Source organism: Corvus brachyrhynchos, unplaced genomic scaffold (genome assembly GCF_000691975.1).
Source record: "Corvus brachyrhynchos isolate BGI_N302 unplaced genomic scaffold, ASM69197v1 scaffold279, whole genome shotgun sequence".
NCBI lineage: Eukaryota > Metazoa > Chordata > Aves > Passeriformes > Corvidae > Corvus > Corvus brachyrhynchos.
In genome coordinates this window covers 1,503,658-1,521,650 of record NW_008246060.1, presented here as the reverse complement: position 1 = coordinate 1,521,650, position 17,993 = coordinate 1,503,658, and the positions used below count along the sequence as shown (strand labels likewise).

General features: G+C 40.2%; 1 protein-coding gene across 4 annotated transcripts in view; it reads right to left on the bottom strand.

The window, feature by feature from the left end:
- Positions 1–17,993, bottom strand: part of CTNNA3 (catenin alpha 3) — a 431,590-nt gene that overhangs the window by 340,750 nt on the left and 72,847 nt on the right. For all 4 annotated transcript variants that reach the window (XR_001865897.1, XM_017746366.1, XM_008642756.2 and 1 more), the window contains exons 6-7: positions 8,572–8,835; positions 4,333–4,536 (exon numbers count right to left, since the gene is read on the bottom strand). Coding sequence is in view for 3 of the 4 variants with exons in the window: in XM_017746366.1 (XP_017601855.1) it covers positions 4,333–4,536; positions 8,572–8,835 (468 nt within the window). In the remaining variant the exon portion in view is untranslated. The remainder of the gene's footprint in view (positions 1–4,332; positions 4,537–8,571; positions 8,836–17,993) is intronic.

Below are 17,993 nucleotides of genomic sequence, written 5' to 3'. Positions count from 1 at the left end.
GCCTGCCCTTAGGCTACATGGATGGCAAGGGCTTGATTAGCAGTAATATAAATACATACAAGGTGGTCAACCTCAGTTCACTTCCTGATCTGCCTCAAGGTAAAATGTATCATCATTCTCCTCACACTTTTTAAATGGAAGCACTGCTGGTGTGAGAAGGGCTGGTTTGGCTCTGCTCCCTGCCACACACACGGCACAGCTGTGGGACAGCACGACACAGCAGCTGCCACCACCTGTGGCACAAGAGCCACAGGCACGTCCAGACTAAATTACCCATGTCTGACCCAAACATTTAGGGAATCATAACATAAAAGCCCAGTTAAGAAACAGAAATTTTTGGAATACACAAGAAGAAAGCAAAATCAGAAGTGATGAGAAAAATACATTGACCCACATACACACACACACACACGTGTATCTCCAATCTACAGCCATAATAAGCTGAGAAACTAATGAACTGAAACTAATGAAGCTTAAATATCATGAAACAACATTCCAAAAGTAAGGAGTTGTCAATTTCAAGAAAGCTGCTCTCATATTATCAGTGTATCTGACCTTTCTTTACCAGCCTTAACAATCTAGGAGTGATCGCTATTGAAAGCCAGAGGAGGATGAGAATAATTGTTCAGGCACACCACCCTATTTAATGAAGGCAGAGACAGCAGTACCTGCAACCACTTAGTGCTGCTCACAACAGCCACTTCCACTCACGCTCAATCACAGCTCCATCATCCCTTCTGACCCCCCAGGAAAGGGAACGTCCTTATTGTGACTCAGTAAAAGCTCAGAAAAAACTCAACAGGGAGCTTGTATTGCTGCACTCCAATGTGTTCAATAACTTTTCATTGTGAAGGATGAAAAGACAAGAGCTTGTCATTAGGAAAAAGCAAGTACTTATTACTAGAACAAAATGATTACTCCCATGGATACATTATTACATTATTATCCGTACTACATTATGATTCTGCCATTGATAAGATATCCAAACCCATAATAGTAATTCCTGTTACTGGATGTCCTAAAATGCAAATATATCCCCTAACAATTCATGTCTATGAATAAAATTCAGAAAGGATAACAACAGTACAGAAATAATTTCAAAGAATTTTTGAAACAATTCAGAAGAAAACCTGCTGCCTTTCAGGAGAATTATAAATGTATTTGCAATTTACTATGTGTCTGAGTTACTCTCAACAGAAGAACTTACAGGCTCCTGTAGAAAGCATTTTGCTTCACTTTCCATTGTACCATTCACTGTGATAAAGCTTCTGTGAAAAACACACTCACATAAAAGCAAGTATCTTCTGAAAAGATGTTTCTCCCAGCTTGCATTGAAAACTCTTTAAAAAAAGATTTTTGAAAATTTATTACTGACACCAACAAGCTCCTAATTTCATTTGATGTCCTCAAGGCTTATTAGACACTGTAAATAATTGAGGAAAAATTAAAACATAAATTTAGGAACCACAAAAGCTATACTCCTTATACTGTTTCAAATATTAGGGCTAAATCCTAAGTTCCTGTAGAGTTCAAGCACTGAGACCTAGTTTCAAAAGAACAAACAACGTAGAGTCTACACAGAATTTAGGCACCCAAGTCCTTGGCAACACCCCAAGTGTTGAAACTCAACACTTAGCAGGCAGGGCACATCCACCATCAGCACCAGAGCAACCCTGGATGTCACCAGTGCAGCTCCCAGAGCTTCCTGGCAAACCAGCTGCCAGAGGAGGATCTGTGGAGGTGGCACTTACTGGGTGAGGTGTCTCTAAGGCACAGCAACTCCCACTGGCAACACTCAAACAGGAAGAAGCCTTAAGGCAAGCGATCAAGCCAATGTGCCAGCAAGAAATAGGAGACCCATCTCCAAAAAAGCAAACCTTTCCAAGCAGTTGACTAGCACAGCTCGTGAGCAGGAGTGCAGAGGGCTGAAATGACAGCAGGGACGCTGGGCTTGGGAGCCACACACCAGGAGCACAAAGCCAGGAGCAAAGCGTGAGCGGGGTAGACTGTGGGCAAGGAAAAGTTTCCACTCTCATGTACAAGCTGTGGCACAGAGGCTCTGGGCCTTACTCAGAGCACAGGGCACAGGCCAGGAGGGCGTACACACAAATTCCCATGAAGTATTCCACAGACAGAGCACTTGCCTGTGGAGTACAACAGTGTTCCCAAGGAGAGGAAGGGAATCACAACCCTAGATTGTGCTATGGTAACAAATGGCTGTCATCATGTTTATAGCTCATTCAATTCCCAGTCCTGGCTCATTGAAACTATTAATAGAAGAGCCAAAAAGACACTGATAAATCAGCACTGTTTCCTGGATTTATCATCTCTTCTTCAGTGGGTAAGAGCTGTGAAATAAAGGAACTGACATCTGATAATCTTCCCACTGAAAAACATATTTAACACAGTCTCAGTAATAGCCATAACCTATTCTCAGTGAGAGTTTTTCCATTCAGTAATAACTGTCTAAGCAGGTCAAGAGCTCTAAAAGAAACTGAAAACTTTTCATTCCCTCCTGTTATGTAACCTCATACCTTTAAATCTTTTGTATTTTTTCCTTTCTTCTTCCTTGTCTTTGCCACCTTGTGCAGTAACTGTGTTCTGCAGCAAATTATATGGCACTTTCCCTTACTGTCATATTTCAATAGTTGCTTTCTGACTTTCTCAAGTCAGTGGAGTGGATTATGTATTATTCTTTTCCACCTACTGTACATTATGTACCCCTAAACCCATGACTACTTCTGAAATAGAAAAGATCATCACAATTTTGTTTCAAGAGTCTAAGAATTTAAGATCATTTGGACTTAAAATCTTGTAGTTTCATGCCAGAGATACATAGGAAAGCATTCTTGGGACAAACCCAGAGCAGCCTTTTGGACTGATATGGGATGCTGTTCACCACATCTGCACCCTGCCACATGCTCTGGCTACGACAGGATAGAATCATAGGATCATTTAGGTTGGAAAAGACCTTCAAGGTCATTGAGTCCAACCATTAAAGGTGAATGCCTTCCCTTATAAAACTTTCAGCCACTTAATAGCAAACCCTGACCCACCCTAGAACACATATTGCAAGAGAAATCTGCTACAACAGCGTACCAAAGACTTACATCCCAAGATAACCAGAGCTGAAGAAATCTCACTATCTAACCCAAGCACTTCCAGAGAGGTTCGAGAATTAATGCTGCATTCAACAGCATTCTGAGCAAAAATATTATAGCACCTTTCTCTGGAATAGGGAGTGAAAGCACAACTTGAATAAAGCATCTGTAAATTCCACCTGCCCCTCAATAAATAAAGAGAAATATCAAAATGTATAGTATCTGTGAGATGAAAAAAGATCTGATATGTATAGATTATTTTAGTCCCTATACCACATTATCCTAACGACAATAGAGTAAGACAAAGCAAACAGTCTCATTAGAACAGCTTTAGACTGTGTTAACTGCTATGACTTACAGAACAGAAAGGAATTTCAGCTTCCCAAAAAGGGAACAAATATCTGTATCACACAATTGCTCTCTCAATGTGCTTGATGAATCATCCTGAGGTATGTTTAGAAAAGAGCATTACACCTACAGAAAGTGTTTACAGACGAAAAGTATGAGATGAACATTGTGTACCTATATTAACAGTATTGAGTCTCCACTGTTTCAACATTTACCTGCCAGACGTAACAAGTGTCAAATCTTTTTTTCAAACATAGAAGAACAATCACTTTTAAAATGCCAACTATGTTCCTTTTCAAAAAACTCACAGCTGAATTAGCCTGCAAGCATGTCAGACAACCAGATTTCTGGATTTACCCAACACTCCTGTCTTCCCAACATAGCAATTTAGTCATTCTTACACTTGCAAATTGGTGCTCTTCCCTTCTGGTGTGAACACCCTACTTGAAAACAACACTAACAGATTACTTACCTTTTAAGAAATTATTATTTAAATTGTTGCATTCTACAGGAACAGAGATTACATTTTCAAACTCTGATCTAGGAAGTGGCATTACAAAGAAACACTTGTTTCTGGGATATGAAGGATTATGTCTGTTCTGAACCAGTGACAGTTCACAACAAGCATAAAATAACCTGAACATGTACATTTTGTCTGTGGTATGGCATTTTCCACAGACTTCATATACATGATATAATACAATTCATACTCATTTGGGGGATTTGTACTTAGTTTTGGCTTAGATTTCCATAGAAAAACGTCCTTTTGAACCTTTTAAAGAGCACGTTGAGAAATACAGGTTAAACTGCACGCTAATTCTCGGGGAAATCCTACCCTCCCCTAGGCCGAGGCTGTGAGGCAGCCCCCGAGCGCGGCACTCACGTTGCGGAGGTACTCGGCCAGCAGCTCCTGCAGGGCCTGGCGGATGGCGTTGCACTCGGCGATGATGCGCTCGCGGTGCGAGTCCCGCGTGCACGAGGAGTCGGCCAGCAGCGCCGCGCCGCTGATTATCGCCTCCAGCCGCTGCTCCAGGGAGGGCCTCACTTTCTCTTCCTTCACTACAAGAGGATCCAGGACAATCAAATTCTGGAAAAAATGAGGAGTACAGGTAAGAAAAGCAAGTCCAGTGAAGTTGGTGCTTTATTCTTTACTTGCAGGAACTACAGTCACGTTATGCTTCCCAGATGTGCTTCTAGCCCTTCCCACTGGAAGCACCCAAAATACTTTTGACCATGGCAGATTCCATTCTCCCTAGTGGGGCTACACATAGAGGTCATCTGCAGCCAAACCCAAGTTCTCTCTGCCATTCAGACCCTCAGAGCAGAGTCGAAGCTTTGTTTGAAAGAGGGGTTCAATGCCTCCAAACTTCAGTTTTTTAGAGATCAGGAGAACCTCTGGATTTAACTCAGAGTCAACAGTGCTAGCTCACAGCTGAGAAAGTTAAATCAGATTACATGAGCCATCTGATTCTGCTGTTTTTTAGTCCAGTACAATCCACAATGGCACAAAGTCACTCCAGCCACTTTCAACAGGCTGAATATGGGCAAAGATAAAAACTGCAGCTTTTGTTTAACAACTATTTTTTCAAAGGACCTAGATGTAAGTGTCCTTTTGCTTTTCAGTAAGTAGGGTAAACAAAAGCAGACAACTCTTTTGGCTTGATAGAATTATTACGTTTGTGTGGCAAGCAAATATTCTAAAGAAAAATAAAAGGAGAATATGGTATTTTCATGAAATGTGAAAGTAAGAGTATTTGAGCTTCAGCATTTAAAGAAATTCAAACCAGTAACTGTTGATGTAACTGAACATCTGAAACAGTGTCAGTATGGTCCTGATCTCCAAACCTACACTCCATATACACCCATTCATCTCTTACATCACATCCATAGGTGGTGTGAAGCTTTCAGAAGAAATATTAAACAAGAAAACTATGCCAGATACCCTGAAGTGGAATTTAGGCAAAGCAGAACTTATCTGTGGTTATCCAGTATGTGCCAGACTAATTCTAAGCTGGAGAATTTTAATTATATTTTCAATTTAGATTTAATAGGACAATTTCAGGGACTGTCTAGCTTAAGCTAGAAATGGAAGTGTTATATCAGAACACCACAAGATAAAAGCTTAAACAGCTAGGCAAGGGGACTTGAGACAAAGTTTGTGCTTGAGATTCGAAACTCAGCCTTCCTACTCACAGCCCTTAACACCAAGGTGTTCTGGGGTACCTCACATCTGCTCAACTTGTGCCACATGGTCACTATTCACTGCTGTAGCAACTTCTCTTCAAGCTCCTATATCTCAAGTAACCCCCTCAACGCCAAGCTATCCATACGGTGTCCATTGTAATGCAAAACACACCTAGCAGGTAGAATACTGAAGTGTTGCTACAGAAAAAACAGCTTCACTGACTGTGGAAGATTAAGACACCTGGAGGACACAGCCTATTAGCCACTTAGCTGGAAAAATGACTGCCTTCAAATCTCAGCTGAACCAAAGCAGAAGTGTCTTCCTTTGGGAGACAGTTTGAAGAAAGTTCACACCAAAATGGACAAATAGCACTGGCCTGGTTCATCTCCAAATAAAAAAACCCAGGCAATAACAAGGAAAATATGAGTTAAGACTCTGCCCTACAGATAAAATTCTTCAAATAATTTCATTAGTTATTCATAGTCAGTACATCTATGCAGGAAAGGCTCTATGAAAAGACACCAGACACACAACAAGTAGTCTCTGGTGGGTTTAACAGGCTAAACAGCAGTCAGCTACTCTTAAGTAGCTTAAAGACTCAAGCATAAGGGAGCATTTAAGAGGACTGTTTTCTCCCTCAAAGGTCTTCTGATCCAGGAAAAAGAGAGGGCCCACAGGTATCCAGAAACTTGGTTGTATTTCCTGAAGTTCTGGACTGACTTACAGCCTTTTGACATCTCGGATGTAGTTGTTCAGCTGGATGGCCACGGTCACTCAAGGACCACAGAGCAGCTGAACACGCAGACAGACACTCAGGCATGCAAGACCTGCATCATTTTGTGAGAAATCTCTTTGCATTCAGAAGATGGAAGATCAGTGAAAGCACTAGATAAGCTGCACCCACATGCTCTTTTCACAGATCTTAATATGCAATTAAATTTTAAAGTTGCAGTTTTGTGTTTATTTACAAATGACATGGTAGTTACTGGGAGCCTTTAAGAGGAATTGTTGAGAATCTACTGATTTAAGAGTTAGCTGCTCTAATTTTACTGGTGGTTTCCTCACCTATAAATCTTTAATAACTTTCACAGTGCCAGCACTGGTGAAGGAAGAATGATATTGCAAAACATCTAGATACTAGATTGTTGGGTAAGCTCCGAGATACATTTCCACACTATAAACATTTAATGAGATTTGTTCCCACCAGACTATTTACTACATCAATCTATTTCATGGCACTGCATTTGCAATAAGAAGATAGAGCAAAGGTTATTTCGGGTCCTTAGCCAATAGAACTTTCTGTAAAGCGAGAAAAGTGCAACCATCTAATTCATAAAATCATTTTAGAAGTTAAATGCTCTATAAATTGTGCTTTATCTAACTCACACAGCTTCAACTCCCATTTGTGCTACCTAGGTAAAAATATATTTACAGCTAGATAAACAAATGGCTTTTTACAACAGTCAGACTTCTATGTCCTTACATTTCCAAGTAAAAACAAATTCAATTCAAAATACAATTTTTTTCCATTTTGTGATTATCACAAATCTCAAATTTTAGAAGAATAATAAATGTTATTACATTTTTACAATCATTTAAATGGTACTGCTTACATACAGGCAAGATGAATTCATCTGCAGTAAAAAAAGTGCAACCCTTTCAACAATTTTTTTTTTTTTTTTTTTTTTTTTTTTTTTTTTTTTACATTTTTAAGTAATCCAGGTAAATAGTGAGTCTCATATAAGGGATATCATTTGTCATTCACAGTTACATTGTAACAAATCATGTGTTACTCTTACATGTTTCTTTTTCCTTCCATTTATTAGGAAAATAGATTAGAAATTGTGATTTTAAAACCTGCTGTGAGAAGCAAGGACGGACGGCATGTAACATGCAATTATAGCCCATTCCTCTGGGGGGGAAAAACCTGCCTAATTTGACTTTGAGCATGACTGAGAAGTCTGTTTTGATCAATAAGCTGCCACTACGAAACTTGTGTAATATTTCAATGAATTGCTTTAATCTTCACTTGCAAATTTTAGACAAAAATCTACTACCATCAGTCCTAACAGCAGTTTTCCTGAAAATGCATCATAATTTTGGCACTGGGATGCTGAGATCTGCTAAGTCCCAGAATTTACAATCAAAACCACCCATATTTGCAAATGTGTTTAGAAACATTCATTCCTTTTGTTGATCTGGGCCTACATCAGCTACACCACGTGAGGACCATGGGCTGTAGTCTCACCTAAAGGAGATCTTTTACCATTTGTGGCAGGACAATGGAAAATGACACTGGTAAGAGCCAGAGCAGCCATGAGAAAAAAGAAAAACTCCATAGAAAAGCCTAGGATGAAGTCAGGAATAGAGAAAGTGCTGCCTTCCTCCAAGTATTTGCTTCAATAAGAGAAGCAGAAATGCAGAGGTGGTGAAAGCACATTGGCTACATCACTATTTAATGATAAGCAGCAAACATAATGAGGTTTCTGAATTGCTCGATTAAATAAATTACAGAATGATCCCAATGGCACATTCTGCAGAAAAGGACTTCAGCTTGCACAGTAGCAGCCCAAATGCAGCCAAGGCAGCAGTGGGCACTGTCAGCTGAGAACCACTTATTAGCAAACTGAACTCACGGTTTCTGCCCACTTACTGCAGGACGTGTCTGCCTCCAGCAGTAGGGACACAACTGGAACTAACTCTGCCCTGCTGTTTAAAGGGAGCCAAATATTGAACACACATGTAGCCTTCATTCCAAACTCCTCTGAAGAAAGTCATCCCTCTCAATGAAATAATTTCCAGTGATACTATTTAGACTAGGACTAAGCATAGCAACAATCTCTAATGCCTTTAGGCTCATCATTTATGATACCAATAGTTATTCAAAAATTAACCTTTCTTTTTCCAAAAACATTGTAGTCTCACATGTCTACATACCTCAAGCTCATCAAGTGCACTTCCAAGAGTAGCTGTGTGAGATGAAGTTTTTTCCATTTTATTTCCAACTCCTTGGGAAGCATTAGAAATTACATTGAGAGCATTCTGTATTTCACTGCAAATTGAATCCTTGCTGGCTGTAAGGGATGCAACATCTGAATGTTCCAAACAAGCTGAACATATTGAATGTAGGAAAGCAGAATTTTCCTTCAGGGATGCACGTGCTGCAGCAATTTCATCTCGCTGATTGCTAGATTTCAAATCCTGTCAGCAAAAGAACATGCTGTTTATTTCCAAAAGCACTCCAAAACTGACAAGTAATGTATAAACATTTATTCATTTCTATCTCTACTCTGCTTAAGGAAACATCAAGTTAAATTCATCAAGGTTTGTGAAAATGGACTGTAATGATACTTACAACTGAATCATCATTATCTCATGACAAATGAACAAAGTATGTGTAAAACAATCACAATTTTTAGTGTTTCTCACAACCATGAACAGTCTTGGTTTTGTTTGTTTTTAAGCAGCTTTCCTCTGAGAAAACTGCCCTGGAAATTAAGCTGCCTTACCTCCTAGCCATGTCTTTCTTCATAAGAAATAGAAAAGGACAGAGGTGCATACAGAGCTAAACAAGGCATTCTGTAATTGCTGCATCTGAACAAATCTCCTGTGTCTGCTTCCCTGCCCCACTAGCCTCTGTCTCAAGCACGCTGCAGAAAGGAACAGCCCGTCAGGGATAAGAATCCCGTGCTCCTGGGAAAGGGGAAGCATGGAAGGTGTGGAAATAAAAAACGTGCTTGAGAGAAGCCACCTTGGGGTGCCACTGCCCGCTTCCCCTCTGTCCCTGCTGTGTGCACACTTAAAGCATTTAGGGATCTTACCACACCCATCTTGTTCCTCCCTTCTCCACCCAGATCTCCTTGAAACCCTACAGCCTCCTACCAACAGAAACAAGGGACATCCTGCTTGCCAGAACTCCCAAGTCCAATATAACTTGTTCCAGGAATCAGTCGTGGGCACTGTTATTTGAGCAGCGGAAAGTTACGGACTTTGGAACAACTACGCAGTCAACGTCAGGCTGTATGGAGCCTCCTGCCTCGTCCTATTTTATTACAGACATTTTCCCATGCTGCTTCTGCATCTTGTCCCTTTGAAAAGAAAACTAATAGATATTTGTGAAATGGCTTGGGTGAAGGAGACAGTTAAATTCAGGGGAAAAATAAAAAAGGAAGGGAAAATAGCAAATCTGAGCCTGTGGCACCAGATTCAAATGATGAGAAGAGGCACAATGAAGAATGAACAAGTATATGCATACAAAACTTCTCACAGCCTGCCCATAGGCTATCTATAGTCTAATTATTTTCCTTTGCATTGCATCAGGCTCTATATGCATTATTTACAAAAGCATCACAGTACCCACTTCTCACTGAATAAAGTTTTTAAGTTTATGGCTGAAGAAAAGAGCATTTGATATTAAATGAACCAGTCCTGTATTTTTAAAATCTCATTTACTCCAAGATATGCATTGGACATAGGATTGCATTTTACTTCCTCGGGCTAACTTGGAAATCTCAGAGATACAATAATAAAAAAAAACAAAAGCAAACAAAATGAAAGAGATGTAGTCTTAAGAAGGAGTAGACAGTAGTTTAACCAACTGATCATCTGAATCAGAAGACTGTGTTTTCTTGAGTGCATTAACACATAATATATTTTTAAATTTTTAATAAACCAATATATAAATGAATAATCACTGTGCAAGAATGATTTCATTGCCTAGTGTGTTCAAATCCAAGTACTACTGCATTTCCAACTGCAGTAAAGCATCTGCAATTTGTCCTGCACACTGGACTGTTCAGAAGTGTTATTTAAACTCTGGTTCTAATTAGTTAACCTACAATTTTTACAAGACAGCAGACTGCCCCTCTTTTCTCCTGTGCTACCTAGAGATACAATGGAAAGTCAATGCAACACTTCAGCCTAACTGGCTTCTATTATTAACCATTTCTTCCTTAGCCGCATCATATGCAAACAATCGAACCCAAAAGCCTTTAAAAATTACTTTTCCCCTCTAAACCAGTACTGTCTAACCAGAATTGAGGGGTTCATAACAAAGCCAAAACTGGTAAGCCAGTAACAGCAGTCAGTAACATGACATCTAGAAAGGTTTGGTAAATTAATGTTTTTGTTTCACACGATACTGTAGAGAGATTCAGAGTCATGGCATTGACAAATTGCCCTACAAAGAGCCCCAGTTTTGTTCAGTAACATGCTAAAATGAAAAGAAAAAAAAAAAAAATGCTCAGCCGCATGAAATTCATCGCTACTTTGTTGTTTAGCTGTGAGCTTGGAGAGTCCCAAAAGAAACCATAGAACATTGTTCCCTTCCGTCTTGAGGAAGATCTTATTCCTTGAGATTTTTCATGTGAAAAAGAAGAAACAGCAGATAATCTTACTCTGATCTTCTGCATAAATGGACCAAAAGAAAAAAACCTAAAATGGAGTGAATTCACTATCAAAGTTGGATTATCAGAATAACGAACTAGTTCTTTAAAGGAGGAAATTAGTCTCTACAAATATCTGCAGTTCACCCAGCTACTTTACCGCACTTAGGGTTATTTTATTTTTTCTTCACGGTTTTGCACTTTTTTCTTATTCCAACCTCTCTTTAGACTAGAGGACATAGTCCACTAGTCTAGCATGTGTTTTTCCACACTAAATCAGTTATGTCATATGACACCAAGTGAGATTAAAGATAATCCCCATCTTCAACCACTGCCAGTCCAAGAGGCCCACTACAGCAACATTTCCCCAGGCTGCTGTCCCAGCCCTACCAGGACATACTTCTGTGTCTTCCTTACACCTGGTTGTCCATGATAAGAACAGAAAATGAATGAATAACCAGAGAGTCCCAGCTGTGGCTTGTTCCAGCTAAACACAGTGAATGGACAAGAAGACTTTTAAGAACCTGAAAACTACCTTCATCATTAAGCTTTGATTGCACTACATCAGTAAGGAGAAAAAGAAAAAAGTCTGTTCTTTATCCCACATAATATATCTAAGGTTTGACAGCTCAATACACCAGGAAGCCAGCTCCTGTTCACTGAGCATTCCCATCAACACAGCTCACGGGGGCTGGGATCACCGTGGGTACAAATCATGCTGCTGTATTTTGCAGCAGCTGTAGCTTCAAAGTGCACTGCAGTACCCAGCCTGCTCTCTGCAGAGACAGATGTTATTGAGCCGAGTTCTGTATCCAGGAAAAACACAGGCATACAAACCCCCACAATTTCATACTACTATAGAAATAGGGGACAAAAGCATTAGTTTTTATCACAGTTTAAACCTGGGTTTTAGCATTCAGCTTTCAGTCAGAAGTGACTGCCAAATCGTGCGTAGCTGGTGATTCAAAGACCGTAATAAAGCTCAAACTCTTCCAAGTGCATTCATGCACTTTTCATCTGGGCAAGGCTCCAGATAACATATTTCACAAGTATTGTGTCATCCTTTTCAGTGGAAGAAAGCATCTCAGACAAAAGCAAGTGAAAAAGATCCGGGGGTGATACTGACAGCGAGATGTCCTCAGCTGTGTCAGCTCTGCCCAGAGGACGCTGTTTACACAGGTGTTAGAGCTTTCACCCCTCAGGGCTCTGCCCAGCCTCGGCAGGGAGCTGCACCCACGCTCACCCCAGGCCCTGCAGCCCCAGTTCCACATGCCCTGGGACCTCCAATCCCTCTCCAAGCCATGCCATGCCGCAATAAGGGTGCCAGGCTCCAGCTCAGCCACAGCTGCCCCAGCCAGTCTGACCTCCTGAGCTCCATTTGGCCCAGTCACCACAGCACTTCTGAGCCACCACGAGGCTGTCTCTTACCCAGTCACCCTCACCTGATCCACAGACTGACCTCACAGCTTGTTCTCTGAGCTACCTCATCACCACAAACCTTCCTGAGGCTCTGGACTGCTGGCTGAGCCTGGCTACCACAGCTGGCATGCCCAGCTCCTGCTGATGTCCAGCTGGTGATGCCCTGCCTCAGGGAGCAGCTGGCCCTCACTGCACCCCACAGGACCTTTTTCAGATAAGCGTTTACCATCAGGAGGGATCACCTGGTATCACCGTAAACCTGAGCCTACCTGCTCTACAAAATACTACATTTGCCAAGTTGCAAACAGCATGACCTGGTAGCTCCTTTCCTCCACATAAGGCTTTTAACTACATGTGAATTGATGATGTACACAAGTGACTGTACCCATACAAAAAACAGACACAGATAAACATTGGGAAAAACACCTGGCAGGATAAAGGCTTTGTTAGCACAAATGAAACACCGCTAGATGATAGGGTTGTGCTGCACTGACCACCAAAGGCTCCCTTACAAGCATTCACAGCAAGTTCAACACCACTCAGCCTATCCTTACCAACCATGATCATAATACGTGCTTGACTGTGAGGAATTCCAAGCTAACTTTCTAATCAAAAAGTCTTATCTGGCCTCTAGACTAATTTTTCCTGACTTCAGAAACCATCAGCAGTTCTTAGTGTCTCATGGTATCACTATACTACAGCATGTGTAGACTACAGAAACACCACATACTCAAAACAGACTCTGTATGGCCAAAACCGTAGGCAGATTTTGTTTGCATCATATGCGTGAATACACAAAATATCAAGTGTTACAGTACAAATCCATATCAATGTTATCATAAGCCTAAGCCTCAAGTAATACCCTCCAAGATGACTCAGCATGCTTTATAAAACTGTATCTTTCAGTCCACTGACAGCAACCAGTGAATGGATTTACTGGACTCAGGTTCCTAGTAGAACTTTCTCTCTGTATCTATACCTATTTACTATTCATCATACAGGTGCGACATGTAATATCACAGAACAGCAAAGTTATCTTATACAAAGCCATGACTGGTTAATACCCCTGCTCTTGCAATTTACTAATGTTTTCCAGGAATGTTGTTAAGGCAGGGAAAGATGCAGTTTCTCTTGATTATTTGATTGCACCAGACTGCAACTACTGCACAATAATCTGTCTCCCCCATGCTTTGGCAAGTTCTAGCCAAACTTCTAGCCATCTTCTACTGATGATGCAGCAATCCTTGCTGTCACTTCTCTATCTGCTATTTCAGGATCTGGTCCCTGCACTCCAAAACCCTGCTGTTAACTTGCTGTCTCCCAGATGAAATAGCTGATTTGGAAAGGTAGCAAAGCAATCTTTTCCCTATAAGAATTAATACATTAGCTCACAAAGGTTTTCACCTAGTACAGCTACAGTCACGTTTGTCACCAATGAGCTTGCCTAGAACTAGAGCAGGAACCATTCACCAAGGAGAGGGCTCAGAAGTTAGGAACCTCCAGAAGGTCTTATCACATCTAGAAGCTTTAACTAAGCTGTTAAAGCTTTCAGGAAATGTTTTGGCCTGGACTTTTTTTCAGTGGAAGATGACTCACTGAAAAATGCAGCAGAATGGCATTCATCCACAACTATTTTTTTCCACAGTTTTATTAAACTCTCATACCATGTGTGATTATTTCACTTGTTTCTTTTTTGAGGCTGTAAAATTAGAAGGGATTTGGGAATGTTTACTGGATTGAAAACTTGTTTCATTCTCCGTCGTGGCGGTATTAGGCTACATACAAACAACCTAGTAAATTATTAGTGCTGGCAAGATCACTTCATAAAGGGTCCACAAGCACTTTCACTGATACAGTTTAACAGACAACAAATAAATCTTTCACGTTTAGCCTGTTCTAGTCGTCTTTTTATACGAGTAATCATGCCAGAACATATTACATCTGCCACAAGAGTTCAGGATCTCTTCTCCAACAAATCAGATCAGGTTCCCCCAGGTGCAAGTTTCTCCTCATTTTGAGCAGAACTTAGTTCAACTTTCCTAGATTTATTATCTTAGTATGAAAGATGGGAAATCATCAACAATAAACAGGTATAGGACTCATATCAGGCAGTCTGTTTCAACTGCTATTTCCTCACAGCCTGTATATTCTTTTGCCCTTATTCTTCTGTCAAACTCCAGGTATAGCTCCTTTTAACATTCATTATAAATACTTCTCAACTATTTAAAATAATGTACTTCCCTTTCTTCTAATTAAAAAAGCCCCACAACTAAAACAAGCAGAATCAAGTAAATCAATGACAGCCTCCTACAGCCTAAGATGCACCCAAACCAGACTGCAGGGAATATTAAGTTTCTCTAACTTGAAGACACGTCCAATTGACATGTGTAAAGAGTGTCACTCAGGCAAACAGGGCTGAAGTGCTAATCCATCAAAACAAGCTTATTAACATTACCAATTTCAGCAACGTTAACAGCAGGGTTTGTTTTCATTGCTCAGCTGGAACTGCAAAATGAGCTGCTTTCAAGTATTTATCATGGACAATCCTCTTTTTTTTTCTTGTATATCAATTTAAGTTTTTGACTTTTGTTTTCTGCATACCTTGCAAACACTTCCAGGACAGAAACTCAGAGTGAGAAAGAAGCAGCCATAAGCCCTTGAGCTCTGAACTGAATGTTAATGCATATATGTGATAGATTTAATACAGAACTGAGAATAAATGACTTCCAGCAGCTGCACTCTAGACCTATAAATTGCTGTGAGTACTACAAAATCCATACAGAGGAAGAACAACTGTATAATTTACAGCATCGGTATCTGTCAAGAAATGCTGCAAATACAGGACTTGATTTCTTCCTTTTAACATTCCTATTAAAATTAGAAATTACCCTTACCTCGATTCTATTTAGATTAAGAATTTTATTCATCTTCCCTGGTGGCACATCAATGCAGAACACCATTTAATTCTTACTACTGTTAAACTGAATTCAAAAAGCATAAACACTAAGAGTTTTATAAAATAAACATGCAACAAGCTAACGATTAGCTTGTATTTTACATAGCAAATGCTTTGAGAAGATGAAAAAAGGGCAGTACTCTGATGAGATTATTTATACTACACAGCAGGCACGTGCTACACAAATCCACAGCAGCAAATCTTAGGGGCAAAGGTTTACACAGCTGGATTTTTCTCAAGCTGCACCTCTACCAACAATACTGACAGCCACCACGTCCCACACTCCTATTCCTCTTGATGCTTCAGAGGATTTTGAATCACCTTCACAGCACAGTGTGAGCAGCCCATGAGTTTGACCCAATATACTATAAATATGTAACACAGTAGCTATAAAAATGGGATAAACTCTAACCAATATTTAAAAACTGCACAATATTATTCATTTTATGGAAACATTTCAAGGTTTTGAGTCCCAAATTCACGTGTTCACTCAAGAGCTATAAATGGTTGCTAATTAGTGGATACCAAACAAGGGATTGTTAAGGGATGAACCAGACCTGAATTTTTCACTAACGAAGAAGTACCTTCCATCAGCTTGCGGATGCAAATCAGCAAAGGGGAAAAACAACTGACTTTTTCCAGACAACAGACACTGTAACAGTTGTTTTTATTAAAACAAACAAACACACACCACAATTTCTATTGTCCTTATTAACACAAGTAATTTCAAAATCCATGGAGCCACGAGGATTTTGTTTTGCTGAAGGCATTACAAAAAGCTCCATGACTGAGATCAGTATGGGACTGCATTGCCTAGTACATTTATTACCTTAAGAGACTATTGCCTGTTAACAGTGGTTTAAACCTCCAATTTAACTTATATGTCAGCTTCAAACTTTTATAGTTGAAATGACTCAACTTCTACAGTTTAATTGACTCAATGATTTTTCCTCATGTCCCCACAGTGCATTTTTTATATAGCAGTAAAGCTGGTAAATGCTGTTTTCTTGATCTCTAAATAAGTAAGAAATAAGGTGTTCAAGTCCAATGAAAAAATCCAGCTGATATAAACTGGTCTGATATAAGACATTTCATCACAACTTTTGTTGCAGAAAATCAAAAATGTTTCAACACATAGTTTCCATTTTCCTAAACTGAATGTCCTATCAGAGGCTCAGTCACATGAAAGCCCTTCAAACTGGTCAAAACTCAGCCTTACCCCTGTATGAGACACACAACACTAAAAACAAACCAGGAAGCCCATTTGTAGGCATTATTTCACATGGCATTCTTTTAATAGATCCCTCCTCCACCCTCTCTCCACACAGAACTTCGAATTCCAGTTAAGTTTGGAGAAACTTAATAAAGAAAAAATTGCAGGTGAGAAAGTAAGTCTGAAATGGCTTACTTTGCACAGGCTTGTGTAACAATTTCCATTACAAAACCCCTGCTTCAGCTGTTCCTAATTTTGACAAATTAACAGGTTGGAATATGATCTATGAAGAGAGCTGTTGATTTTTCCTTATTTGAAGGGGTTTTTTGTTTAGAGAAAATATGGGTTCAGGCACTTCCAGGTCAAAGGCTAAGAAAAGCATACTCCCCACATTAATAAAGCCTGAGCAGCATTTTCTGGAGAAAATACACTATCTGCAGAGCTTTTGGAAGAACTGACTTCAGATTTGCTTCCTTCAATATCATGTAAAGTTGAAACAGCAACAATAAATATCAAGCACAAAACACTACTGAGTAACGGTCAGAGAGAAGAACACTCAAGATCCACGTCCCGGGGGACTGCTCTGACAGGGTGCACAAGCTGAAGGAGCAGAAACAGTATCCCCAGCTCTTCCCTATTTGTTTTGTCCCACTGAGAATAGTTTTTAACTTTGTGTCACAAACAATTGAAAAAGCAATTTTCTCTAAATTGGTTTTAAAAACTCTTTTTTAAGAAAGCAAGTTATTCCTCCCTACTAATTATAAGACATCGTATTGAAGCAATCACATACTATTCTTCCAATTAGTCACCCGGTGCAAAGCTTGGCTATTTCACACAAAATTAAAGCAAAATTGTACAGAATTAAAGCAATTCTCTGTAATTGCCACGCTAGTCTTTGGAGGCCTGATGGTTTGCTGTCTGTAGGCTCTTTTATTTTTTCTGTCTGCATCCCACAAAAGCCTATTCACCATCAGAAGGCACATCTCTTACCTCTCAACTGATGCTTGCACAGTCTTCTGGCAGAACGTTGGCCAGTGCTCTGGTGTGCTCCATCAGCTGCCTGCAAACAGCCCCTGTGCTGCTCGCTCCTGCAGCCCCGGGCAGCACTCGTGCACAGCACCCTCCCTGCTGAGCCCGGCTGAGAAAAGGCTCCATGCTGATGTGGGCACAGCACACAGCACGAGCTTCTTCACTCTCACCAGACACTACATAAATAAGGGATTTCCTCCAGCCCTCACAGATTCTCCGCATGCTCTTGAGGGTAACAGACTGACTGTCAGACCCTGTATCCCAATTACATTAGAGGAAGCAAAAAATGAGGGGAAAGACACATGTAGAGAAGTGAATAAGGAGGAAGAAAATATGGATGAAAAGTAAGTTGCAGAGC